Genomic DNA, 27,240 nt, shown 5'->3' with positions numbered 1-27,240 from the left:
GGACCAAGCTCCACATTAAGTAGATAAATAAATAAATAATCCAAGCAGTTACTTCCCCACAGTAATCCCATTTCCCCCCCTGCCCCGGTGAAACCTGACGAAGATGCGGGGGGGGGGGATGAACATTCATACAAAGCCCACGTGCTGCTGATAATGTCCTCCATCCACACAGAGCTCAGGTGTCCCGTCGTCCATACTCCCCCCCCCCCCCCCCTTCCCCCTGCAATAAGCCCCTCTCTGGGAGTATCAGCCAGGCAGAGGATGCCTCGTTGCATTGTGCCATGGTTCCGACAGCGTCTTCCTGATTGGCTCGGGAAGAAACCCCGGATCCGTTGGGCTTTGTATAATGTTATCCTGGATCTGCTCCTCCGCTCTTTGTCACTGCGCTAGCGCATTTGTGTCACGTTCCACAGCCACAGGTTTAAAATAGTCAAGGAGAGAGAGACGCTTTGGCAGAGGAACAGCCTGGCCAGATGTGTTTCCGCAGCGAGAGTATGAGTTTGCGAAGTGCTGGGCCAACCGATGCATCACGGTAAGAGGTTCACAGATTTGTCTGTGTAACCGTGTGTCTAGTTCCCCTCAGGCAGTGCGTGTGTGTCGCGGAGGTTAAAGCCAAGGTCCAACAGGAATACCTCATGGCGATGGATTCCCTGTCGTCCAGCCAGGGCTTGTTTAAACAGTGGCTAAACAATGAAGACCCATTGGATTGAGTCTCAACATTATGCTGGGGTGTGTTAAGAGTCATAGGTGGAGTGTGTGACTGTTGATGTGTACTGTACGCATGTGGTTAGGATGACTGTATGTGTGTCTATCTGGGTACTTTTGCGTGTGGGTCTCTGGTGTTTGTGTATATGTGGATGACTGTGTTTGTGTGTGTATGTTTGTGTGTGTCTGTGTTTGTGTGTTTGGGTGCCTGTGTGTGTGTGTGCGTGTGTGTGTGTGTGTGTGTCTGTGTGAATTTGATGTTTGTGTATGTATATGGATACCTGTGTGTGTGTTTGTGTTTATGCTTGTGTGCATGCGTTTGTGTCTACCCGTTCCTCATCTTGGTGTGTTTCAGTGCGCTGTTCTCTTTAAAGGTGATGGCATCTTGCGCACACACGTCCTTGTTGCGTAACTGTGGAGTGAACTTGCTTAATGTGTGTGTGTGTGTGTGTGTGTGTGTGTGTGTGTGTGTGTGTGTGTGTGTGTGTGTGTGTGTGTGTGTGTGTGTGTGTGTGTGTGTGTGTGTGTGTGTGGCATAGGGGCCCATTAATAAGAGCCTGATCCGGGCCCCACTGACAGGCCTGCTGACAGAGGAGGATCATGGGCGAAGAGCCCTGCCCTGCTGGGGGAGAGAGGGACACACAGGTACCCCCACACCTTCCCCAGGTGTCGCTACGGTGGCTGGGCTGGGCTGATGGTGGTTCTACCCGGGACATCTGAATTATTCACCCCTCTACAAGTCTCCGTCCTCCTCCTCCTCCTCCTCCTGTACAGAAAATCAAGCACACCCTGTCCACCTCTATGTCCCTCCTCATACACACGCATTGCCCTCACACATATACACATGCTTTCCCACACACATACACACACACACACATATGCTCTCTCACACACAAACACACACGCGCACACACACACACACACACACAAACACACATGCTTACCAACAGACTCACACATACACATATGCATGCAAGTTCACGTGCACACATTCACACGCACACACACACACGTACGCACGCACGCACGCACACACACGTGCTCGCCATCACACTCACGCACACACTTACACACAGGCACGCATGTACACATACACATGCACACACACACACACGCACACACATACAAATGCTCACCTACACACACGCACACACACACACACACGCGTTCATGTTCACGTACACACATCCACATGCACACACAAATGCACACACCCACACAGCGACCCAGGGCCTGAAGAAGGGGGGGGGGATGGCTGGCTCAGAGCTCCCTGAATACCACTCTGCTCTGATCATAAAGGATGTTGCTACGGAAACCTCTGACCCACCACACAATTAAAAACACTTTCCCAGCTCTCCGTCTGATGGACAGGGGTGGGGGGGGGGAGCGCTAGATAAACCTTCTCAGGTTTCTCTGTGTTGTCCCCTCTCTGCACTTGATTCATGGTGGAGCTCCTTATGCAGAGAACGCCACGTCCGGGCCCTTTCTTGACCTATGATGTCCTAAACGTAAAACTCCCCCCCCCCCCCCCCCCCCCTCCGGTGTGATGGCACTGCTGCCTTACACAGACAGGCTGGGGGGGGGGGGGAGGGGGGGTCCTGCCCTGTATATACACCGTGGACCCTCTGTCTCTGTCTCTCCAGGTCTTTCATTCTCGTCCCCTCTCACTTGCCTTCTCTTTGTGTGTCTCTCTCTCCCTCTCTCCTGATTCAGTTCAAGCATAAATGGCCAGATTTTGTATGACATTGCTCAAGAAGTTAAACAATGAAATAAGGTAGAGTAACAATAATAGTACTGCTCCCTCTCTCCCTCTCTCTGTCCCTCTCTGTCTCCCTCTCTCTGCCTCTCGCTCTCTCTGTCTTTGTCTCTGTCTCTCTCTGTCTCTGTCTGTGTCTATCTCTCTCTGTCTCTCTCAGTCTCTATCCATCTCTCTGTCTCTCCGGACCCCCTGTTGGCCACAGCTTGCCTCTATACGGTGAAGCAGACGTGAGTCTCACTGGTAAACGACGGCGGAGGATGAAACAACATCCTCTGTCATTAGCAGCGGCAATTAAGGGACATGCTAATGAAGGGTGTGTGGCACTTCACGTTTGAAACACCATGGATTGTTATTTTCTTGCTAACTGTATCCTGTTCTTGATTATTATGTTATCCATTAAAGTGTCCTCTGGTGTGTTGATTAAAACGAACAAAAGATATTCTGCTTATGAGTTCTCGGTCCAGGTAGCATTTTGTAATGTTTGACCATGTATGTGTTTTGGCCTTCAGAGCAGTGCTTCTCCATCTGTGTTATGTTCCCCCACAACCACATCAGTATGCTTCAGGAACTCCTTTAACCTCCAACTAGAAATACTTTCCGTTCAACCAATTGTATACGATTATCGTTAAGTATCAACATTAATAACGGTGGCCTATGAGTTTAAAATGAAAGAAGACGAGGTCTACTTCTATTTGTGGTTTCCACGTTGTTGATCCGCAACCCTCAGCATTCAACAAATACGAATAATCAACCCTACTCATATTTATGAACATCTTGACTACATCTACAGCTTCAGTAGCCCCTGGAACCTGATCACTTACCCCCGAGGTACCACAGGTTCACCCCTGGTTGGGTTGTGAATGCCTGCTTTAGAGGAGCCCAGCGGTCGTGGCCTTGGCGGCCTGGCCTGGCCATGTCCGGTCAGGTCATGGTTGTGAGCGGTGAGGGAACCCGATTGGACACGCTAACCGGCTAATCAGCCGCTGAACGCTTTCCACAGTCGGACACACGATCCTTCCTTTGGTGATCAGGTGGTCCGAAGACAATAATGGACAATTATCTGATTGATTCCTTCTTTTTTTATTTAATTATTAATACCGAATTTCACAACAAAGCTGACAGTAATTGGGCTAGGATTTGTTTAGGGGGAAACAAATGATCTCTTTTGACATACGGCGGTAGGCATACGTTTTCATTATAGCGCGCTGTGTGGGTGTATGTTTTCCATCCATTATGCGCTTCCTTTTGTGTCTCTACATCCGCGCATGATGAATTGTCAGTTTGTACGTGTCTAATGGTTATAGATATTTCCCTCCAAAGTGCTACAACTTGGCCTCGCTTTGCTTTTGTGTATGCCAGCACTTCTGTCTATGTATTCCTATACCCCCACACAGATGTTCCTCATTTATAGAATTAAAGTAAAAAAATAAATAAAACGTTGAAAGCAAGCAGATGAAGCCAAACAAAGATAGCGTAGCGTTAGCAACATTAGCATAAGGTTGGCCATTAATCTCCGGTGTTTTGGATTACCCTGTTGGATATTACCAGGAGTTGGTCATCCTTCTTCATGAGAGTGAAGGATGCGTTCATATCAAGATAGACTGAGCTGTATGAATCCCTGGCTTAGACTCACTAGCCTTGTCTCTCGGTAACATGCCTGGCCCTGAGTAAACACAGCCACCATTTTAATTAAAATATATCCACTTTCAGACACAGGCGCAGATATGTAGAATCCTAGAGACCGGCACTCATCCGATAGAGAGACAACAGTGCGCTGATTCAAAGCAGCTAATAAAGAGCAGAGGGGGCAAACCAAAGAGAATTACATTCTAGTCTTTTTTTCAATCAATAAAGCGATTCACTCGATTGTTTATTTTTGAAGGGGCCTTTTCTTCTCACTAAGTGACCTTTTTCCAATTCTCTGTTTCCCTCCCTTTTTATTCCTCTTGAACCTCCACTTGCATTGATGACTCAATACATATTTGTTTGCCTAGGGCTTTGGTGTGTGTGTGTCTGCGTTTGTGCTTGGGTATGAGTGTGTGCTGTTGTGTGCTAGTGTGTGTGTGTGTGTGTTTGTGCTTGGGTATGAGTGTGTGCTATTGTGTGCTAGTGTGTGTGTGTGTGTGTGTGTGTGTGTGTATGCTTGTGCGTGCTTGTGCTTGTTTGTGTATGAGTGTATGCTTGTGTGTGTTTGAATGTGTGTGTGTGTGTGTGTGTTCATGTCTCTGTATGTGTGGATTTGTATGTGTGTGTGTGCTCATGTCTCTGTATGTGTGTGAATTTGTATATGTGTGTGTGTGCTCTTGTGCCTGTGTGGATGCACGCGTGTGAATTTCAAGCCAAATCTAGGACAGCGCTGGCTGTGGTGTTTATGGAGCATTTGCATGCAGCTCAGCAACATTAAAACATGAAGACGGATCACGGTGTCTGAGCTGCCGTCGGCTCAGGCAGACGTGTGGCGTGTTCCAGGTGCCTGGAAGTCCTTTTTAGGGCAGGTTGCGACACGTTGCCCCACAAACAAAGTAGGGAACGCAACAAAGAGCAATATAGAGGGGAGTCAAATCATTATGGCTGAGTTTCTCCCCTCTTACGAGCGTGCACACACAGGCACGCCCTCACACACATACCTGACTCCACTATGGAAAGCGGGACAGACTTATGCATGGTGGTGACTTGGATTTCTGCCAGATTTGTTCAGTGGCTTTCTGGCTAGAACGCTGGTGTGCTATCGGTTAATGGGTGTGTCAAAAGACGCCTACCAACCTGTTATATTACTTATTTTAACTCTTTATTTATATCATTTTGACAGGATATTTTTGCCTTTAAGTTTAAATACACAAGTTTAATAGACTATAATCACATGATATGAGCGTAAGATCTTTTTATGCTGCCCCAACATTATCCAAAATAATCTTGCCTATATCCGGGTGAAATCATTTTTGATTCAGCCGCTGTGTTCCACACCCATTCTTTGACCAAAAAATCATTACGACTGCGGCCGGTAGGGGGAGCTCGCAGCTCATATCTTATTTATCTATTTATTTATTTTTTATCATATGGAAGTGAAACAGTGCGCTAGCAATAGGGCGGACCAAACGCAAGCACCTCTCTCTGCATCAGAACTTAGATGCCGACCGAGGCTCCACAGACACGGCATGTTTTGCACACCTTCATGAACCCAGCCGGACGGGAGCATGTTATTAGACATACCCAGACCTATTCTACTCGTGAACTTATTGATGTCGAGTGAGCAGTGCCCTCTCTTAATGCAGGACTGATAGCTTTTTTTAAATTAGGAATTATTTTAATTTGCCTGACTAGTATTTAGTAGGGCTATGCACTAGTCACATGGTCTCCCCACTAAAACACGCAGATTTAGCATGTTTTCATCAATGATGACGGCTGGTCAACCCAGCACACACACACACAAACACTTCATAATAAAGATGATAATTGTTTATTTTTTCAATCAAATCAAATGCAATGGTCATATTTATGTATCGACATCACAAAATGAAATCAATCAAATAGGGCCTAATTGAAAGAAAATCACTGAGACAGTGGCTTCAAGTCTGATCAGCCCGTCCGCAGTGGGCCTAGTCCTACCTGTTGGCCGCTTTACACAAAAAACCAAAAGGAGTTATAGGGAAAACAGACATGATTTTTTCATGCGTCCTCTAATTCGTACTTTCATGCGGAAAGGCTGGCAATCTTTAACAATTGACAGGTTTAGACCATGAGATTCAGACCGAGATTCAAAGTAGCCCCGATAGACGACTCTTTCTCCTCTCTCTCTCCGTCTCTCTCTCCCTGACCGTCCTTCCCTGCTCCTCTCTCCCTTCCCACTTCCCAGAGCTCTCTCCTGACGCTCCGCTTCTCGGTGCTGTGTGCGCGATCAGTCGGAGTTGCGGCTGTGCCGAGTGAGCATAGACCGTGGACTCCTCGTGTTGTGAGCGCCCCTAGTGGCCGCGCCGTTGGAACCGCAGGAGGGAGTGCAGAATCCATGTTCACATTGACATGTACTGGAATTGACTACACTGTTTTAAAAAAGGCTTACGCTTCTGCGAGCCTACGAGGAGGGTTTCGGAGCGAGGCTTCTTCGGTAGTGTTGTGTTGTGTTTGAACCACTTTTTATTTGATATTTTTGCACGAATCCCAAAGGACTTATTTGTGACCTTCTCACAAATATTTATCCAACTGGAGGAGACGTCGGCGAAGATTGTTGAGGGTGCCGCTGGAGACCCACCTCAAGGTGCTCCAAGACGCATCCCGAGGAACCGCGAGGAAGCGCACGCTTACTCCCCCGTGGACGGGATCTGCGATCGCGGAGGTTTTCGCGTGGATCCCCAGTTCAGCTGGCTTCCTAAACTAAGGGGAAGAAGGGGTGGGGGGTTGGACTCGAGTAGCTCCTTCTGTTAGACACTTTCTAAGATCGCGAGTGAGTGATAGGGTCTGAGGAGCGATCTGTGGATATGTCTTCCAGCCCGAGCTCGGGGTAACCGCGCTCTAGGATGGATCCTCTTATTCCTCGGACATTGAAACTGGCTTTAGTCAGTTACTAGGAGCTATTCCCAACTTTGTGACACATAAGGAATATAGGTGTTTTTTTTATTTCGGACATTTCGCAGTGAGACGAGGGATTTGCGCGCCAGCTGTGGATGTTTAATGTGCTAGTATGGGTCCGCTAGCACTCATCCTCGTTGGCGGATTACTGTATTTTCAAGTTGATGGTAAGTTGTCCCACGCCTCCTGCCATTGCATTTTAAATATACTATAGTCTACTTCTCAGCGCACTACAAAGCTCACTATTTTGGAGTTACAGTGGCATTTATTAATTTATTACTGGTTCACGTCTTACACCATCTCATTGTCATCTGGGTGCTGGTTAATATTTCATAACCAATATCAGGTAGCCAATTATAGTCCTCAGTCAAGCGACAGCTACAGTTGGCCTAGGCTCATCCAATATAATGTAATAAAATAAATTGTGCAGTTTATTCTTAGAATCAGTTGCCTATATCTATCAATATGATTATTATTTTGAGGTATGATAAGGTATTATTGATATTACTATTATAATTAAATATTTAATTTTGTATTGAAAAAAACAACATTGTTTAATTATTTATTATCCAAGTCATTTTGTCAAACATTACTATTAAATGGAAAAGCTGATCTACTCTTATAGCCAAATGATGGCCAATTCGGCAAGTTATTAAATGGCTCACTGCGGACATTATGAAGCCAGCAGACCTTTGGCCGTGACCTGCGCGACTACAGATAACATCCACCGAGTGCAATTACGCTGCTGCTTAAACGGAGGGACTAAACAGTGGGACCACACAGCAGATACCGTAGGATTGGGTTCGCTGCTGGCAGGCGGGCTGAAACACCAGTAGCCTAGGCCTACGTGATGCTGTTGCCACACTTAGAATGAGCTACAGTTACTCCCTGTGGAGTTAGGTTCAAGAAACGTGTGGGTTAGAAAAAAACGTCACTGTTGGGAAATGAGTGTGTCCGTAGTGCATGCTGGTGTGTGTGTGTGTCCCTTTCAGCAAACCCCAAGGCAGCGGGTCTTCAAACCCTCTGTGGCGGTAATTTAACAAGACAGTGTTTTTTCCTGTGTATGCCTATGCCCTGCTACTGTGACGAGGAGCTTATGCGCCACAGAAAATGCTTTGAGACTCGAGGCCTGTGGTTTTGTGTCACATAGTAATCAGTCACAAACTTGAAACACTTAACCACCACCCTCTCCGAGCCCCCCATCCCCCCTCCCAACACACCACCTCCCCACCCCCACCCATTTGTTAGATGTTGGATTCATCTTTAATAATAATGATGATGGTGGTTTTTCGGGGTTGGCAGAGAGTGCTCCTGCTGTTACATTTCGGTACAGTAGGGCGGCTAATGACAGAGCTTCAACCCCTCCTCATCAAATTTAGCCTTGAGTGCAAACTCAGCCCTTTTCTGCCCTGGTTTTACAAGGCTTCCCGGGATTCATTGGCCCACGAGCCCGCTGCTTTAATGGATGGATTAGAAGGGCTTCGCCCCAGACTAGCCTACATGTGATGACTTGCATGTATCGGCGACTCTGCGCACACACAGAAAAATGGGATTTGAGAGAAGAGAGAGAGGGAGAGAGAGCGTGATAGGGGGAGAGCATTAGAGCAGGACTCAGTGTTTGGTCTACTGGAGTAATTGGGATGAGGGACATGTCTTCTGTGTTTCCTACGCTTACAGTAAATATCAAGTGCTTGCTCTGGGCTTCATATCAAAAATCTTTTGTTTAGGCTTGTATTTTTATGATTTGCGAATTCAGTGGAAATTTGTAGTTGCTATTTCAAACTGTCTGTCTGTTTCCGCAGATATTCTCATTTCATTTCAGCTTTAAGCCTAGGCTTCGGTTTCCAAGGCTATTTCAATGTGTTTCTCTTTCTGCTCTAAACGCCTCCATTTGCTTCAATTCCTTTTGTGTCGGTTGGAATAGGCTCCCACTCTCCCTTTTATCTCTTTTCTCTTTTTTTCCCCTATTTTTGTTGTGGTGGCTTTTCTGCTTCTCCCTGTTTCCTGTTCGGCCAAACCCACTGGTTGCTAAGCGCTGGCCGATGGCATGGCTGGATGCTCAGATCTCTCCCCTCGAAAGCACTGAATCTCTTACCCCAATCATTTCCATGTCATCCCTCCCCAACACCACCCCCTCCACCTCCACCACCACCCACGCCATCCTCTTCCACCCATCCCCATCCATGTAGATCCACCCCTCGACCCTTTCAGGGGTAATCGGAGGGTCCTTGGAGAGGGGAGGAGCCCCCCCCCTTCCATGAGTCCACTTAGGCAGACAAAACCCCCCCAAGAAGGGTCTAGAGTTTGTATTCACCGCCGGGCACCAGCGGAAAACAAAGAGCGGCCGTGTGAATGGTGTCGCTTAGAGAGAGAGAGAGGGAGAGAGAGAGAGAGAGACTTGCCAAAAGGATGATAGAGGGCAAGGCAGGGGGTCGAGCAAAGCAAATAAAAGCGAGTGATTGATGGTAAAGAATGGAAATAGGTAGCGCCGGAGGATGGAACGAGAGCATTTTAATGAAAAAAAGAGTTCAGAAGAATCCTCTTGGTTGAAGGAACCTATTGTCAAGCAGCTGTCTCCGTCCAGGTATGGTACGGGCTGTTGTCCCAGGAATCGAATACCGCCAACAGGGAACAGTAGGACACGCACCCTTGGCCCCCTGGTGCTATTCTGAGGACCCCTGCATTCTTGCGAGGGATCCAGGGGTCTGGCCGGCGGTGACATTGCATTCATGCAGCCAGGCAGGCTGCCTCCCCCCTGGGAGCTGGTGAAAGATGGCCTGGCGCGGGCCAGCCGGAGAGGACACAAAGGGAGGGAGGGAGGGAGGGAGGGAGGGAGGGAGGAGGCACCTGGCTGTGGTAGCCTAGATATCCCTGTGTCCCTTATCTGTCAGGGCTGTGGGCCTCTGCTGCTGAGTCAAGGGAGCTTCGGTAATTGTGTTTGTTAGCGAAACGCCTGGGAGCCGAGAACGCCGACCCAAAATCCGAAACGATCAGCCGATCAGAGACTCTCTTCTAGAGGAAGAACCCGGGGCTGTTAAGGGGGGGGGGGGGGGGGGGGGGGGAAGTCTGTAACGGAGGTGCCCCCCCCCCTGCATGCTATCAACGCTAGCGCTAACCCATGATGACTGGGGGTCTACGCCACTGCGTCTCTTAATTGAAAGTGATCCCAGATTAAAGAAATACATTTGGCGATGGAGAGCAGAGTAGTCATGGTGTGTAAGAGCCATCACTGGGTCTCATACCCGACTCACTCCACCACCACCACCACCGCCGCCACCCAAATGTGATTGTTCTGCTTGAGCTGGCAGCGTTTAGGCCAGCCTTGCTCCTGTAATTGCGGTTCATTTGCTGGATGGCGGTAATGACGAGCCATCATCCCGGATGTGCAGGAAGCCCTTCTTCCTCAGCCTCATTCTCTCTTCCTCTTCTTGACGTCCCAACCTCCCTGCAGTCAAGCCCTGTCACCGTGGTGATGCTGCACCCATCCTGGGTGGGGGGAGGGAGGCGAGGGGGCTGGGGCATTACTCTCTGATTAGGATCATCAAGAGCCAATGGCAGGGGACGTTGGTGGGCGAGGCGGGGGCGGATAGGGAGACGGAGAGGAGGAGGTGAAGGGACTGGTGTTGGAGCGATAGGACAAGTGGAAGCGTGTATTCTGAGGCTGGTTGTGTGTGTGTGTGTGTGTGTGTGTGTGTGTGTCTGTGTCTGTGTGAGTGTGTGTGCGTGTGTGTGTGCGCGAGTATTGAGTGCACGCCAGCAGACTTCACTCTCCGCCAGTGTAACAAATATCAAAAAAGTGACTAAATAAACACAGCGTTTGGTGGTTGAGTCATAGGCTTTTGCCACTTCTAACCACCGCTCGACAGCAACCGAGGAAATTCCGACACATGCGGCCATCTTAGCTTCCCAGGAGTTGTGCTAAGCTAATGCCTTGAGATTGTCTTAACTGCTGAGGTGGCCGAGGAAATGTCAAACTGTGTGTGTGTGTGTGTGTGTGTGTGTGTGTGTGTGTGTAATCGGAGAGATTATAGCTCATCCTAGCCGTTTTGCTAGGCCGCAACCATGCATACCCCTGACATTTACACAGGGGATGGAGATTCAATGCCCGGGTGCCTTTTGCTTAAAGAAACAAAAGGTTTCAAAGCAGAAGAGATTTTCTGGAGGAATAGGTAGAGATTTAATGTCAAGTTCAAGGCAGTGTTGAAAGATAGGTCTTAGATCGTCGATTTGCCCCTCTTTTTGGTTTCAAGTCTTCCCTCTTTCATTCTTAATTTGTTTTTCTTTAGCTCATCTCACATTCAGTCATTTTCTCTTTCTCTTTTTATTTATTTTTTCTGTCTGGTTCCCTTTTCATTTTAGATTGCACTCTTTCCCAGTCTCTTTCTTTCTTTCTTTGTATCTCCCACCCTCACCTCTTTCCCACACCAGCCTGCCCTCCAGTCAGTTTCTCCGGGCTGTGCATCCTGCCTGTAACGTCCATGAGGGCGGAATACAAACAGGGTACAATGGAGGCAGGAGCAGCACACCTGTGACAGCCCACAGCGGGGCGGTGGGGATGGAGGTGGAGGGATGGCAGTGGACTGATGGGATTTATGAAGCAACCTGTCTGTGAGGTGCAGAAGGAGGCTTATGCCCTCAGCTGCCTCACACACCTGCACCTATATATCACACACACACACTGTCACACACACACAAAGACAAGCGGTCTTTCTCTCTCTCACACACACATGCGCAAGCGTGCACAGACACACAGACACCTGTCTCCGCACCACCGAGATGCAATTCTCACACCCACACTCACACACTTAATTCCCGTTTTTCCTCTTTGCTTCAGTGTTTTCCCAAACACATGTTTAACGGACAGAGAGTGGGCTATTGAGGGAACGCAGATACAACACAAGCTCTTAGGACGATAACACGAGTGGATGTTGTGGAATAGACCCCCTGCTGGTCAAAGGGAACATTCATTGTTTGATTTGGACGACAGTAGTAAGAAGATGGATTCGTTTTGTAGCTTCCAAAGCAATGGGGTTTAAACCCGGCACATTTCACTGTATTCTGATGCAAATGTTTTAGAAGATTTGTTTTCCGACGTGCCTTTCTTTTGATGTAGCATGCACCAATACATGGGCGGTTGGTTCCTTTCTGCCTTTACCATTCTGTTGTGGTTGGCTGCTAACCAACAATCTCCCCGTAGCAGGGCTAGGCGTCCAGGTTGAAGGACAGCTGGACGTCTTAATGGATTCACATGCAAACGCATGCAAACACACAGCCACCGTGTGCATAAATTACACACACCCACACACACACAAACACACACACACACACACACACACATGCTTACACACACAAACACGCTTACACACACACACACACATGCTTACACACACACACACACTAGCATACACTGGCAGTGTATGTTGAGTCTTTTATTGCCGATATACTACATGCATGTGACACATGCGAGATTGGTGACACAAACATAGCATAGCCCCACCAAAACACACGTGCGCTATCGAATGAGATTAGTGCTTACGCAAGCATTCATTATGTAACTAACAACCTGCATTGAATACATATCGAGCCACGACTGACGGGCTCCTGTGCGAGGTACGGCGTGCATAAATTAACACAGCGTTTATAGCTAATTAAAGACTGATAAATTTCCCCCACTCACTCTCTCTCTCTCTCTCTCTCTCTCTCTCTCTCTCTCGCTCTCTCTCTCTCTCTGTTTTGCTCTCTCTATCTCTCTGTCTGTCACTCTGTCTCTGTCTCTCTCTCTCTCTCTCTCTCTCTCTCTCTCTCTCTCTTTCACTCTCTGTCTGTCCGTCTCTCTGGCTTCCTCTCACTCTCTCTCCCCCCTCTCTCTTCACACTTCCCCGTGCTTGTGATTTTGAGGACCAGATACGGCGTCGATCTTAGTTCCCGTCGCTCTTCGCGGTGTCCCCGTGTCTCCCCTCGCGCCCTCGCCCTCACCCGGAGCGTCTCGCCGGGGGGTTTTCTTAAAGGATGAGGTCAGGGCCGCGGCTGATGGAAATGCAGGAGCGCGTCCGTCTCGTGTGCGAGAGAGCGTGGGGCCGAGAGAGAGACGGGACGGCCGGCGTCGGCGGCACCCATCAGTCACGTTGCGGCGGCCAGGGCCGGCCGTGGCGGTAATGCAGCGGGGATCGGCAGGAGCCAGTGAATAAATGTCCCATTCCGCCAAATCCATCTCCAGACGGGTCGATGGTTCGCTCAAGCGTGACGTCTCGATCTCCCCCCCCCCCCCCCCCCCCCCCCTCAAGCCCACGCTTCGACTACATCACACAACCAGTGGGGCACTTCCAAAAAACGGCGTGGTAGTATTTGCCTCTTTTTCTTGATACCGCTGCCCTGGATTGTAACCGGGGCCCGGTAAGCCGGTTGCGCCGGCTCTGCTGGGCGCGTGGATTTGTGGAACAGGCTCCAAGTGAGTGTTTTTCCTTATTCCGCTGTCGGGGGAGAGGGGTAAGTCGGGACACAGAGCGTAGGATGTGACCCACTTGTCACACTAAAATCTGAGGGGTTTATACCAAAAATACCACCGTAATCTTAACCCCCCCCCCCCCCCCCCCCCACGAATGTTCGAACCCTCTGCTCCCTCCCTTCCTGGATCATGGTAATGTAGTAGAGCTGCTTGGGGCCATAAGTCATTCAGGTATTCTCCCCTTCCCCTGCCCTCTGTAATGCACAGCTAGCATTAGAGTTATGACATTTAGAAGTGGTGGCTCTAGGCTTCTGTGTGTGTGTGTGTGTGTGTGTGTGTGTGTGTGTGTGTGTGTGTGTGCGTGACCATCGTTAATGACCATCAAATCCCATTGCTTTTCCGTTGGGCCTGAAAACGTGGCTCTGGCTAAATGGAATGAGTTCTTTATCCACTTATTTGCTGCTCTCACCCTCTACCCCTAAGCCAGGGGAGATGAAGTGTCCCGAGGAATAGACATTTCATAAATCTCATCTGGGGGAATTCACACTCACACACACACACACACACACACACACACACACACACACACACACACACACACACACACACACACACACACACACACACACACACGTGTGCACATGCGCTCTTGTTAAACTACCACAGGAGGGCCATTTGATTAGCCTAATCTAGCCTGTTGAGGGTGCATGGCTAGTATGGCTCTTATCATAATGAGTTGACATGCCAGTCTATGAGGCTAGCTGGGGCTAGCGGTGTTAGCAGGGTCTGTTCGAACTGCCCTTCTTGACACCCGGAGGTGGGGTTCAGAGATGGCAATGTATGCACTGCACTCCTGGTTTCATCACCCCCCCGCCCACTTACCCACTCATCTCTCCACAATGTGTATCATAGGCACCCCGACACTCACGCCCTGCCTGACCCCCACCTTCCCCCCCGGCCTCCCTTAGAACCCCCTCCACCCAGCCTCCCTCCCTCCCACCTCTCTCTGCCCTTTCGCCCTAATTTCTGAAGCGATGAAGCAGTTATTTATACCTCACTATTCAATTTGCAGGGGCAGCTAAGCAATGCAGGTGGACTGAGGAGATTACAATGCTTGAGGGAGAATCAATCGGCCCATTCATTGCATGGCACGGCACATCCACCTCTCTCTCGCTCTCTCTCTCTCTCTCTCTCTCTCTCTCTCTCTCTCTCTCTCTCGCTCTCTCTCTCTCTCTCTCTCTCGCTCTCTGTTTCTGGCAGAAGTGCTTCAATGCTAGGCCTCTGCAAAGTGAGTGTGTGTTTTATTATTTTGTAGAACCCCAGACCTACATGCACCTGGAACTCTGAGCACACACCTGCACGGCGACACACGCTTTCATGCGTGCGTACCTATGCATTGCGAGCTAGCACCCACACACCAACGCGCCCCACGCAAACGCAAAACCTAAACAAATGCACCAGTCGTACACATCATCATCATCATCATCATCGCATCAAGGCAAACGTGTGGACGCATGGCCCGTCCACTGTGTTGGCTCCACAGTGTTCTGTAAAAGGCAGACAGGCAGGAAGCTAAGCCGTCTGCCTTCCACGGTGTCTTCACAGGGGGATGAGATACAGCAGGGGAGAAAAACGAAAAACACATAGGTGGTGCGCCCAGGCGACATGCATGACCGGGCCCCGGAATTGGAAATCATTTAATCTGCATCACACAGTTCACTGTGCCCCTTCTCTCCCGTCAAGAGGCCTGACAGCCCCTACGGAGAACCAGCCTTGGCTCCACGGGTCCTTTCAGGGAGGCCGCCTGTAGACAGAGAGAGCACTCAGTGTGGGCTTCCTCTTCCACACACCTCAACGCAGCCCCCGCTGGGAAAAGAACAACCAAAATGTCCTCCGCTCCTCTTCTACCTGTTTGACATTCATTTGTTTCCAGTAAAACAAATCTTTTTTCTCTCTCTCCCTATCTGTATTTCTGTCTCTCTTTCTCTCTCTCTCTCTCTCTCGCTCTCTCTCTCTATCTCTATCTGTCTCTCTCTCTCTCTCTCTCTCTCTCTCTATCTCTATCTGTCTCTCTGCTCTCTGGCTGAAGCTATCTCTTGGAACGGAGAAAGATTCACTCGCCGTTGATGTGAATTGACGCAAATTATTGCCAAGATGAGAGAGAGAGGGAGATGAAAAAGAATATCTAAGGAAAGAGGAAGATGAGGGCTGGGAGGAAGGAAGGAGGGGGAGGAGGCTGCTTGTAATGCACGTATGTGAATCAGCCATTTTTCTTTTTTGTGGCAGGATCAGATATTCAGTTTCCCGGCGTTATCTATTTATACGCACTGACTGCATGAAGGCGGAGAGGACAAACACACAGATAGAAAGTCAAGAAGCCACTCTCCCCCCTTCCCCCCCGCACACCAACACACACACACACACACACACACACACACGTCCCAAAATACTCTCCCTGCAACTGGAATTCTATCTGATAATTGTTGGAAGCAAGCGTGACTGCAGAGGGAGGAGAGAGGGGGACGCTCCTAGAATTACCTATGCAGTGGAGTTGGTTGTGTTTGCTCTTTGTGTTTATCATAGAGAGGGAGGTAGGGAGGGAGAGAGACAGAGAGAGAGAGAGAGAGAGAGGGAGGTACGGAGAGAGACAGAGAGAGAGAGAGAGAGAGGTACGGAGAGAGACAGAGAGAGAGAGAGAGAGAGAAGGAGAAAGAGAGAGAGCGAGAGAGAGCCAGAGAGAGAGAGAGAGAGAGAGAGAGAGAGAGAGAGAGGGAGAGAGAGAGAGAGAGAGAGAGAGAGAGATATCTCACTGTGTAAGTGGAACACAGACCAGTATGTGACATCGCTAGAAAGCTCTCCCTCTTCCTTGTATTTTTAGAAGAAGATGTGGCTGAGATATGCACTCTTGGCGGATTTAGTGCTTGAAAAAAAAAAAGAAGCCAGATTCAAACAGGAAGCCTTTACATCTAAAGCTTACAGAGCTTCCAGTTATATTAAGTGCCACTAAGACGTATTGTCTCACATTAATTCCATCCATTTGGTTTATATCATGTCTTCCACCAAACTAAACGCAGCGGTTGCAGGCGTGTCCCTGCGTGCGTTCACGCGCCGCCCGGTCCCGCTTGTAGCCCACGTGTCCCCGGCTACATCCATGGGCCCCGCTCGGGATCCACAGGGGGCAGGCAGCAGGTAGTGTAGGGTGACGGCGCGGGGAGCAGGGGGGGCGGCCAGGCCGCTGACAGCCCCGCCGTAAAGATGATGAATTCTGGGTGTGGAGCGGTTGGCGCGCGGGGGTCCCGGCAGGGCAGCGTGAGAGGGGTTGACCGGCCGGTTACATCCGTCCCCAAGGCCACCGCTTCTCCCCACACCCCCGCCAACATACTACTCCTCCCCCCTCCCCTTTTTACCCCCACTCTCCAATTTCCCGTCTGATGACATGATGGATACAACTCTGTCCCCCTCCCTGCGGAATGGGGGCTTAACAGGATGGTGTGTGTGTGTGTGTGTGTGTGTGTGTGTGTGTGTGTGTGTGTGTGTGGACGTACACAGTTAAAGAGAGCGGGAGATAGAGAGGCAAACGATTGGACAACAGAGGTCCAATGAATAATTAATTCGACTGGATTTTCTGTTTTTTAAATCATTTTGCATTGGCTCGGCTTCTACTAAGTTCCAGCCAACGCTACACGTATAAACACGTGAACACGCAACGTCCAGCTTTTCTAGATCCTATCATTGAGTCTAAGGCTGGAGGTTATTATTTTAGTGTTTCATTTTTTGTTTCTTTCCTCTATTTAATGATTTATTGAGCTTCAAGCACTGGCGTTGGAAGATCAGTACACTCACACCACACACAACAACACACACACACACACACACACACAAACACTGTCTGTTGGCAGAATAACTAATAACTCTTTAGGGAGCTCTTTCTTTTTATGCTCTGCCTTGGACTCGTGTGTGTATTGATTCGGGTGGTGGGCCAGGATTTCTCCGGGGAGCTTACAAAAATAATTACAAAAAGATCATCAAAGGCCTGACCTTCTGTCGGACACGTGAATACATACATGATAAAGTTAATAGAACAAGCCCTGCTGCTTGTGTGGCCACCAGTGTGGGATCGGGCTGATTGCAGATGCACTGGCTGAGATAGCAAAAGCTAAATGCTAATTGCTAGCCAAGTCAAAAAAGGTTACGGGGGGGGGGTTTGCCCGGTCGGACTGCATAATGTCTCTCTCGCTGTGGTGTGAGTGAAAATGCCACGCAAGATACAAACCATAGACCTTTTGGTGTTTTTTAAGGTCACATTTGTAGCGACATAACACAAACACAGACGCAATCTGGGGTAAATCACACATAAAAAAACAACAACATAAACACAAATATACATCCCGTAAAGAGGTCACACATCCAGGAAGCGCAGGCCGAGAGTGTATTGGCTCGGCCCCGTGACACTACACGCCGGGCAACAACCAATTTCAGTGAGTTCAGTGTAAGTAGAGGGACAAAGAGGACTCCGGTCCAGTAAGCCCTTTCTGATTTCATCACCGCTCTCCTCTGCTGCTACCGCTGCTGCTGACACCTTGTTTGTTTGCGCCTCTGCCTTCTCACCCTTATACAACCGCCCCCCCCTTCCCCTCATCCTCCCCCCTCCTCCGGGAGCTCATGGTTACGTTGCTGCGGTGGCGGCGGCGGCGGCAGTGGTGGAAAAGTAATGGTGGTGTTATTGCAGACGGGGTGAAACACAGCGGTTTGATTGGAGAGCGCGCCGCCCTGAGACCCGGTTGAGTGGACTGGCCTCGGCTCAGGGAGCACTTGATTGCACAGCGCCGATGATCGCATTAAGAGAGCAACAGAAAGCACATTTTCCCGGGAAAAAAGAGGGGGAGTGAGAATAGCCTCCCCGATAGGAAGTTGGAAAATTGACTTTCTCTCGTTTTTTTGCGAGGAGGAGCTGGGCTGCGATGCAGGCCCCGGGCGCAGGCCAGTCATTAGTCCTTCTTTTTTTTATCCTTTTTTGTTTTTTTTACCTTGCACCATCTGTGATGAGGAGCGCTTAGCATGAAATGAGGACTAACAAGCACTTAGGCTGGACCCGAGATTCGGGAGGTGCACGTACTTTAGTGCACGGATCTACACACATTTGTACACACACACACACACACATAGCATAGATGCAAAAAAAAAAATTTTGTGCACCTGTGAAAGTTGTGTGGAAGTCAAGATGTTATTCATACCAACTGGCAGCCCATCCCAGGTGCTTATCGCAGAATGGAGATTGATGTTTTGTTTGTGGGAAGTGCTGCTATAGATCTCCCTTCACTCCACATGTCCAAACTCCACCCAGGTAAAGACTCCTGCCCAGCCAAGTCAGTGTGGCCTGGCTTCCACACTCTGCTTTCCCTGGCAGTGGAAGGGCAATTGCCGAAGGCATCTGCTGTGTGGATTTCTCCACCCAGAGTTGCGGACAGATGGGAGACCCAAGGTTTAAGTGATTAGAAGGCAGTAGATTGGGGTACGAAATTGGATTAAAAGAAATTAGACTGATAGGAATCAAAATGCAGTCGCCGCAGTTTAGTGCGGCGCGGAACGCCTCGCTCGTCTGAGGTCGGGAGCCCACAGCGGGGCCCGCCGGATTATGGGTGAAGCAGATGCTCCGATGAGATAAAAATAAATTGCACATTTGACACTCAGTTTGAGGAAAAAGACTGGGGTGTCCAATTCAGTGTTTTATCTCTCCCTCTCACCATTTATCAATGTCACCATGTTAATTCCAGCTCCATTCATTTAGCCATTTACCGCCTTATTACAAACATGACCTACTTCCCCCCCGCTTGCTAGCAAAAAGCATTCAATACTGGGGGATCGGGTTACCCAGAGTGCATCTGGGGTAAGACGCACCAGGGATATCTGCCTGAAGGCGGACATGTAACGGAGAAAATGCACACGGCATGGATTTCCTGAGTTCCAGGGACCAATAGCGGATCCATAGAGCAGCAGACAGAGCCTCCCAGATTAGATCACTGGGTTATGTACTGCATGTGGCCCCTGCTACTACCACCAGCCCCCCCCCCCCCCCCCCCCCTGCTGTTTGTGGCCCCACTTAGAGCAAGACACCGGGGCTGATCACTAATCAATGACAGGGAAATGGAGGGAATTAGGGCAAATTAGGAAGAGGAGAGAACAGACCACCTTCTGTTCAGAGGTCAATATGCCCCTGTCTGATCAGGGGCCGGTCAACCCCCGCAAAGACACTGTGTGCGCACGGTACTCACCGATAGCCAGGGCATTTTGTGCTGATGGTGGGGGTATCTTGCTGTCCTTCTTGCCTGGTGGGAGGAGAGACAGGGGGCATGCTGGTCGTCCTCGCTCCCCAGGGGATGAAGTATGAGCGGCAGGGAAACTGGTGCACAGCTAGCTAAACAAAGAGCTGGGACCTCTTCTGCTGGGGCCTGGCAAAGGCACCAGGCATGAGGTGTGCTTTGAGGTGGCAGCTTGACCGTTTGACATCAGGCTGATTTCTTTATCGTCTTTCCCTGATATTTTGTGGTCGTGATACTGGCGCACACATTTTGATAATCTGTTGTTATTTAGCGTGGTATTTTGTTTTACTATATATCAGGCATTTAAGGCATATATAATACATTGCTTAATGAGGTCTGGAGTAGAGAATCCTATATTGAAGCACCTTTACCAGCTCTAAATTCAATACAATTGAATAACAACTCCCTGCTTCAAAATTTTAAAGTGTAATATATACACGGTTGACATGGATACCAGAAACTATAGAAAAAAATTATCTTGGTGCAAAGTGTATTTTCTCCCTATCTTTTCTACCTCTCTTAGCCCTTGTGCCGTTGTCTGACAGTTTTCTGGTAAAACCCTTGTGGTGCACGGCCCTGGTCTCTGCGGCCATAGAGATGTAAATGCGTGTGAGGGGTCCCTTATCTCCGGGGTTAAGACCTAGTCACAGACAAACACAGCTCCCTGACTGGGGGCCGACATTATCATAGCAGCCAGACTCTGCGATCACCCACTGCGGGCTCCACAAGAAAGAAGGGGGCCCCTGCCGTCGCAACTCCTGGGGATTAGTATCTGGCCACAGCCCGCTCCCCAGCATCCAGGATTCACATCGCATGTCGCGCCGTACTACGCACCCCCACAGTGGAGCCGCTGGAGTCGTTTGTTTGGGGCTGCGGCCTTATTGTAGAACTCAAAAGCCAAAGCCGTACATGAGGGAAATGAGTGAGTGGTGTGTCTGTGGTGTTGATTTGCCGTTTGTGTGCTCGGGTACTGTTGGTCTGTGTTATCCGTCTCCCCTCTCCCGTTCACTAGTGTGCCCCCTTGGGTCCAATTACCCAGGAGGCCTTGGAGTGTAGAGCCGGTGGCAGCAGATGGCAGCTCTTTGACTGGGGTTGAACCGGTGGTTTAGGGTCTTAGCCTATGGCCTCATTTTACATGGTCGGTAGCCCAAAGGCAAACAAACAGCCCGACCCCAACTATCATGGTGTAGTTATTATCCCACGTCCCTGTCCCCGACCCCAAACCTTCTCTTCCCTTCCCTGCCTGGACGCCATTGTTTCAGCGATACACATGTTTAACAAGCACACATTCAATAAAACCTGTTTTTGACGAGTCCTTCTTTTTGTTTTCCTCGTCCTTCCCCAGGATCCCGTCTGCGCCAGGAGGACTCCGCGCCCCGCATCGTGGAGCACCCCTCCGACCTGATCGTGTCCAAGGGGGAGCCCGCCACCCTCAACTGCAAGGCGGAGGGGCGGCCCACCCCCACGGTGGAGTGGTACAAGGACGGGGAGCGGGTGGAGACGGACAAAGACGACCCGCGGTCCCACCGCATGCTGCTGCCCAGCGGCTCGCTCTTCTTCCTGCGCATCGTGCACGGCCGGAGAAGCAAGCCAGACGAGGGCGCCTACGTCTGCGTGGCCCGCAACTACCTGGGGGAGGCCGTCAGCCGCAACGCCTCGCTGGAAGTAGCATGTGAGTCCCTTTTTATTCATGTGTTCGCCTTTCGTCTTTTCCGTCTTTTCCGTCTTTCTGTCTGACTCTCAGTTGTTTCCATCTGTTTGTGCTTCCTTTTGCACTCTATCTACTTTTATGTCTGTGTGTCTTTTCTATTTCTCCGTCGGTCGGTCCGTCTGTCTGTGTCTGTCTTTATCTGTGGACGGTGTTATCTCTGTCCAGAATGAGAGCGCTGTGGTTCTGTCGCCTGCCACTGAATATGAAGGCTGTGTTAAACGCAGTGTAAAACCCGGGCTAAAAGCCTCGGAGCTCTCCAGTGACCCAGTGTAATAATGCAATTAGTATGGAAAGTCATTTAAATGGTCGTTCAAAACAGGAAATTGCATCTTGTTTGTGGACGGGGGGAAAGCGCAGAGAATAAATCCACAATTAATTGAAGGCTCCTGTAATTCACTGCTCTTGAGAGTGGATATTTTTGTATCCGGCCTACTATTAGACTAGGCATTGGCGGAATCGGTCAAAACACAGCATTTAATATCCTGTAAGTGTCATTTAAAAAGGGACTGGATTAGATCTCCATTTGGCTGTCCGCTCTGATGTCCTCTCACTGTGCTGCTACAGAAAATAAATAAATGTTGCTGAGCTTCAGCCACATTTGAGGTCAGCATCGCCGTGGGGACATTCAGTTCAGGTAACCGGTTATAGTTTGAAGTGGCCGGCTTAGAGAAGTGGACATGGCTGGTGGCAGACTGGACCCATGTACGACGATGGCCCTGCAGACCTGAGTCTTGCCCAGGTGGGAGCCGGGGAAGGGAGAGTAGAGGGAAAGCCACAGATGAAAGTCCTGATGGCTATTTGACACGGGCCGGCCAGACTTTGTAGAGGGGACACTGGTGGGCAGGACCTGACCCGTGGATCAGGTTACCTTTGAAGATGAGCCCCCCTAGCGGGCTTAGGCTCGGCTTCCCATGAAGAGGATCCCAGGGGCCTCCAGACCCCGCCCCTTTTTTCAGGCTATTTAAAGACGGCGACCGTGCCCCTCTGTTGTACCGGGATAAGTACCCCTAACAAAAGCTCTGTTTTGGGGGCCAGTATTTAACAAGAGTCGGTTGTTGTTTCACTACCGCCGCGATCGATTTTTCTTTTTTTTGGCCCCTGTGCTCTGTTGTTACTACAAGGCATGGGAAATGAATGGAGTTGACTAGATCTGATGTCATTAAAGGAGAGTATATTGGATTTGGCCCTTCGTAGTTCCGACTGTGCCAGGTGCTTAACAAAAAGCCTTCTATTTACTTCACTCCATCAGCCGATCAATAATTAATGTTTCTCATGCACTTTAGCTAAAAGGGACTTCTCACCGATTCCCCTCCCCCACCGTCTCAAAAAGAGTACAACGGTGAACAATGAAATGCACATTTAATGAGGGAAAACAGTCAACAAACCAATACGTTACATCAGCCTCGAAGCCGTACGGTCCTTAACACTGTCCTAAGGCCTTCTACGTGGCACATGAATACCAGCAAAATCTGGTATACAGGAAGGGGAGTGTTTCTGTCTGTTTCTGGAATCCCCCAAGGTTATATTCTAGGTCCTCTATTGTTCCCTTGTCATACCTATCAACAATTACCACTAACGACGGCGTTGACTTTCACTGCTATATGAATGTCAGAGAAAGTGATGTTTCGATGTATTCACTCTGTATTGTGTTCTGTATGATGTTGTTCTGTGTTGTTGGAAGTGCAAGGTTCACACAAATCGGAAATGTGTAGTTCAATAACATAATGTGGTGTTTATATCGTTTTGTACTCGGTGGATTGCTATACTGAATTACTTCTAGCTTTAGAAATATAATCAACCTTGCTTGTGGCAGACGTTACGTAGCCAATCTACGTATTATTGTGTGACGTCTGCCACGTTACAGCAGCATGTGTCATGTGAGCTGAAATACAATCTTTTTTTCAAAGGTGATTATTATGATTGGTAGTAGTGGTGGATGGGGGTGGCTGGCTGAGTGTCTGTGTGTGTGTGTGTCTGTGTGTGATTGTGTGTGTGATTTAAGGAAATGGACTGTGGGTATAGGAGAGGGGGGGGGGGGGGGCTACCCCCATCCCTCTGGGCCTCGGTCCCTCCCCAGGTGCTGACCGCAGGACAGCAGCTTGATCTATCGATTGGTGTAAAAGGCCTCCCCAACTCCAAATGAACAGTCATGAAAAATTGATGAAGCCTCCTAAATATATATATTTTTCATCCCTCTTCTCACTATTTTTTGTCTTTCCACCCTCTCTCTCTATAATTTCATGTCTACCTCTCCCTGTCTACCTCACACATTGTCTCGGTGCAATGTGCCTGGGGGTCAGGGGTCGGAGGTCGGGAGGCCGGCCGTTGGAGGGATAAGGAAGGGAGAGAGCTAAGAGCACACTGATATGACGGCATTACCGGCCGTGGTGGGGCGGAGACGGGGGCTTCAGGGTAAAGCCCCCCCTCTGTAAGCCAGCTCTGCTAGGAGCAAAGGGGGCAGGTGGAGGAGGTGTGGTTGTGTTTCATCCGTGTGTGTGTGTGTGTGTGTGTGTGTGTGTGTGTGTGAGGGGGAGTTGGGGTTTACGCTAGTGATTAGCTTTATCAGGGCCTGACATCCGCCCAGTGATTGTAAATCCAGAGCTAATCGTGCAAGGCAAGAAACTCTTAGCGGCATTTACATTTTAAATCCAATGTTAGAACGGGCTGCGTGTTTATGAATGGCCGGCCCCCCTCCTCCTGCTTCTCCACCTCCTGCTTTATTTCTCCAGCCCTTCATCATCATCCTCCCCCTCCTCCCCTCCTCTCATCCTCCTCATCCTCCAGCTCCCACTCTCTTTCTCCACCCTATCATCCTCCTCCTCCTCCTCCTCCTCTTCCTCCTCCATCTCCTCCTATGTATCGATCCCACCTTTATCCCCCCCCCCCACGTGGGGGCCGGTGGAGCCGAGACCCCGGGTGAGGTAATTGAATTGCAGTTCTGTGTGTTCGTCCGAGCGGAACCCCACCGCTGAGCCCCCCGCAACACTCAACGCTTTCTCCCCCCCAGACTGGGAGGAGAGGGGGAGACAGAGAGAGAGAGCCGGGGCCATGATGGGGAGAGACCTCGGGAAAAACCTGCTTCTGCATTATTAATAAGCGGCAGATTGGACCCAAGACCCGCCGTATTGAAGAGTCTCTCAGCCGTGTCTCACTCGTTTTTCTTGTTTCGATTGTCGTCCGGTGAATGTTATACACGCCGTTCATAAATGAATACACTGCCCCCGTTCTGAGCGCACAAGGAGAGGCGGGGAGCAACGTGTGCGCGTGTAGGTCCTCCTCCCAGCCGTGTCTTTCTGGGTGCAGACTAGATCTCTTTGCAGCTGAGGATGCCGGTTTCATAAATACTCCCGGGATGGACGAACAGGACGTATTTACCCGTGTTTCCCCACTGGGTGACAGGAGCAACGGGGCCTTCCTCCGCATCTTAATTCCTTCCCTCCTCTCGCACCTGTACCGATTCCCAGCCGGCTCCCGCTGGATGGATGTGCAGCAGATACAAGCAGATACCCCCCCCCCCCCATCCCTCCTCGCATACCCCCCTCAACATAAACTGGGTCAATGAGTAGCTTCATAAATCATAGAAGAAGTGCGTGTCAGTAGAATAGCAAAACCTCAGCCCCCGTCTCCGAATGGATTTGTCTGCTGCGCCGGCGATGCGCACGTGCGCATGTGTGTAAGCGTGACAGGACGCACCCCGGGGGCGACGGTTCCACGAGGAAAATGTTAATTATCCCCAATGTTTTCAGGTGGACAGAGAGCGAGTAGCTGGCCTCGGAGTGACCCAGAAACGTGGCGTGTGTGCAGCGTGGCGCGTGGAAACCATTTTGTTTTGAGCGTCTGATGTGACTCAGGCCTTATGATGTGCGGGCGGGCGGGTGTGCGGGCCTCTGTGAGTGTGTGTGTGCGTGCGCGTGCATGTGTGCGTTTGTCTGCATTTGTGTGTGTGTGCGCGCGCATGTTTATTTGTCTGTGCGTGCGTATGTTTGTATGTTTTTACGTGTACATGATTGTGTGTGTGTGTGTGTGCGTTTGCATTTGTCTGCCCTTGTGTGTGTGTGCGTGCGCATGCAACTGTATCCCTCGCCTGCCGCCGCGTTCGATGTGTAACCTTTTAAAAAATGCAAATGGCGCGTCCGGGTAAACAGATGTGTCGGGTCGGTTCTAAATGCCGCTCAGAACGGGATGGGATGACTTTTTAAAAAGGTCCTTTGATATCGTCTAATGTACCACTTCTGCAATTAAGCGAATCGTTAGGTAGCATTTGCTGCTCGTACAACAAGGTAATTAGCGGGAAAATAGAGCCGGGAGAGGTGTGAGTGGAGGGGGGCGGGGGCGCGGAGGCGCCAGGCTGTTCCCAGTGTGTCCGGCGTGAAGAGGAGGCGCATGATGGGTCCGGACAGACGGTGGTGTGTGTGTGTGTCTGTGTGTGTGTGTGGCCATTCACAACCTCGTCCAGGCTCCTTATTTCACAGCTGAGATTGTGGCTTCAAAAGACAAGCTTTGGCTCAACACCAGGGTCTCCACACTGCACTGTCTGCCACCACACACACACACACAGTGTACACACAGGTATACTCAAACGCGTCTGCAGGTTGAGCCTAGCATCAGTGGTCCTGGAATTAACACAGCCTTATATGGCCGTCGACAAAATCACGTGTTCAATTCTGCATGTTAAATCCGACGCAGACAACAACAACTCTCAACGCCACGATCCCGTCCGGATGTTGGGAACATGATCTGTGTGCCCCCCCGCTCCCTCTCACGTGTTATCATGCCACAGGGCGGCGTGTGTGCAGGCCGCAGGCGCTAAAGGTTACGCGTGGATTACGGTGGCCGGGCTGGTGGGTGGGTGGGTGTTAGGCCCGCTGCAGGTGATTGTTATCGGCACGGACGGAGCCACGGACGGAGCCACGGGCGGAGGTGTCTGGGCGGGAGGGGGAGGCTTCATCCGAAGGAAAATATGCACAGGGACGGCAGGAATGTCGAGCGATAAGCGAGGGAGGTGGGAACAGACGGAGGTGTCAGATACTGTATAACTCCCTCTGAAAAGAGAGAGAGAGGGGGGAGAGAGAGGGAGAGAGATGGGGGGGGGGGAGAGAGAGCTAGAGGGAGAGAGAGCTCTGTGAGTTTCCCTGTCCTTGGTCTCGCCAGGCTACTATCAGCCTCGGTTTTACAAACACTTGCACGCATGCATGCATGTATGCATCCTCCACCCAACCCGTGAACGCACACACACACACACACACACTCGGTCACATTCAGATTACTCCCCTCCTTATCGCATGTATCACCGTTGACAGATACCCTGGGTAAATGAGCAGATTCCCTCTATCTGTCCAAATCCTCCACCCCAGAAGCCACCTGGGTTGGTTTCCCGCCTGGGCGCAGAGAAGCATGCAGGAATGGAAGGATAACAGGGAAAAGGGCCAATCGCCAGGAGATAAATCATAGAATGTGCAGCAGTCTCCAACCAGCGCTCTGACCTTCTGCTAGTGCTAGAATCATGGCTCGCTCTCTCTCCTTCTCTCTCTCTCTCTCTCTCTCTCGCTTTCTCTCGCCCTCTCCCTCTGCCTCTCTCGCTGGTTCTCGCTGTGTCTTCATCTCTTTCTTCCTTGCTTGCTCTTCCCCTTGCCCATTCTCACATTGACGCTCTTTCTCTCTCTCTCTCTCTCTCTCTCTCTCTCTCTCTCTTGCTCTCTCTCTCTCGCACCTTTCCCCGTCTTCATCTGTATTCCTC

General features: G+C 50.1%; 1 protein-coding gene across 1 annotated transcript in view; it reads left to right on the top strand.

The window, feature by feature from the left end:
- The first annotated feature begins 6,757 nt into the window (after positions 1–6,757).
- robo2 (roundabout, axon guidance receptor, homolog 2) overlaps positions 6,758–27,240 on the top strand; it is a 165,883-nt gene continuing 145,400 nt past the window's right edge. The window contains exons 1-2 of the mRNA XM_079732933.1: positions 6,758–7,194; positions 21,138–21,464. Of these exons, the coding sequence (XP_079589059.1) occupies positions 7,140–7,194; positions 21,138–21,464 (382 nt within the window). The 5' untranslated portion in view covers positions 6,758–7,139. The remainder of the gene's footprint in view (positions 7,195–21,137; positions 21,465–27,240) is intronic.

Source organism: Pollachius pollachius, assembly GCF_949987615.1.
Source record: "Pollachius pollachius genome assembly, chromosome: 3".
In the NCBI taxonomy this organism is placed as follows: Eukaryota; Metazoa; Chordata; class Actinopteri; order Gadiformes; family Gadidae; genus Pollachius; species Pollachius pollachius.
This window is presented reverse-complemented; position numbering and strand designations above follow the sequence as displayed.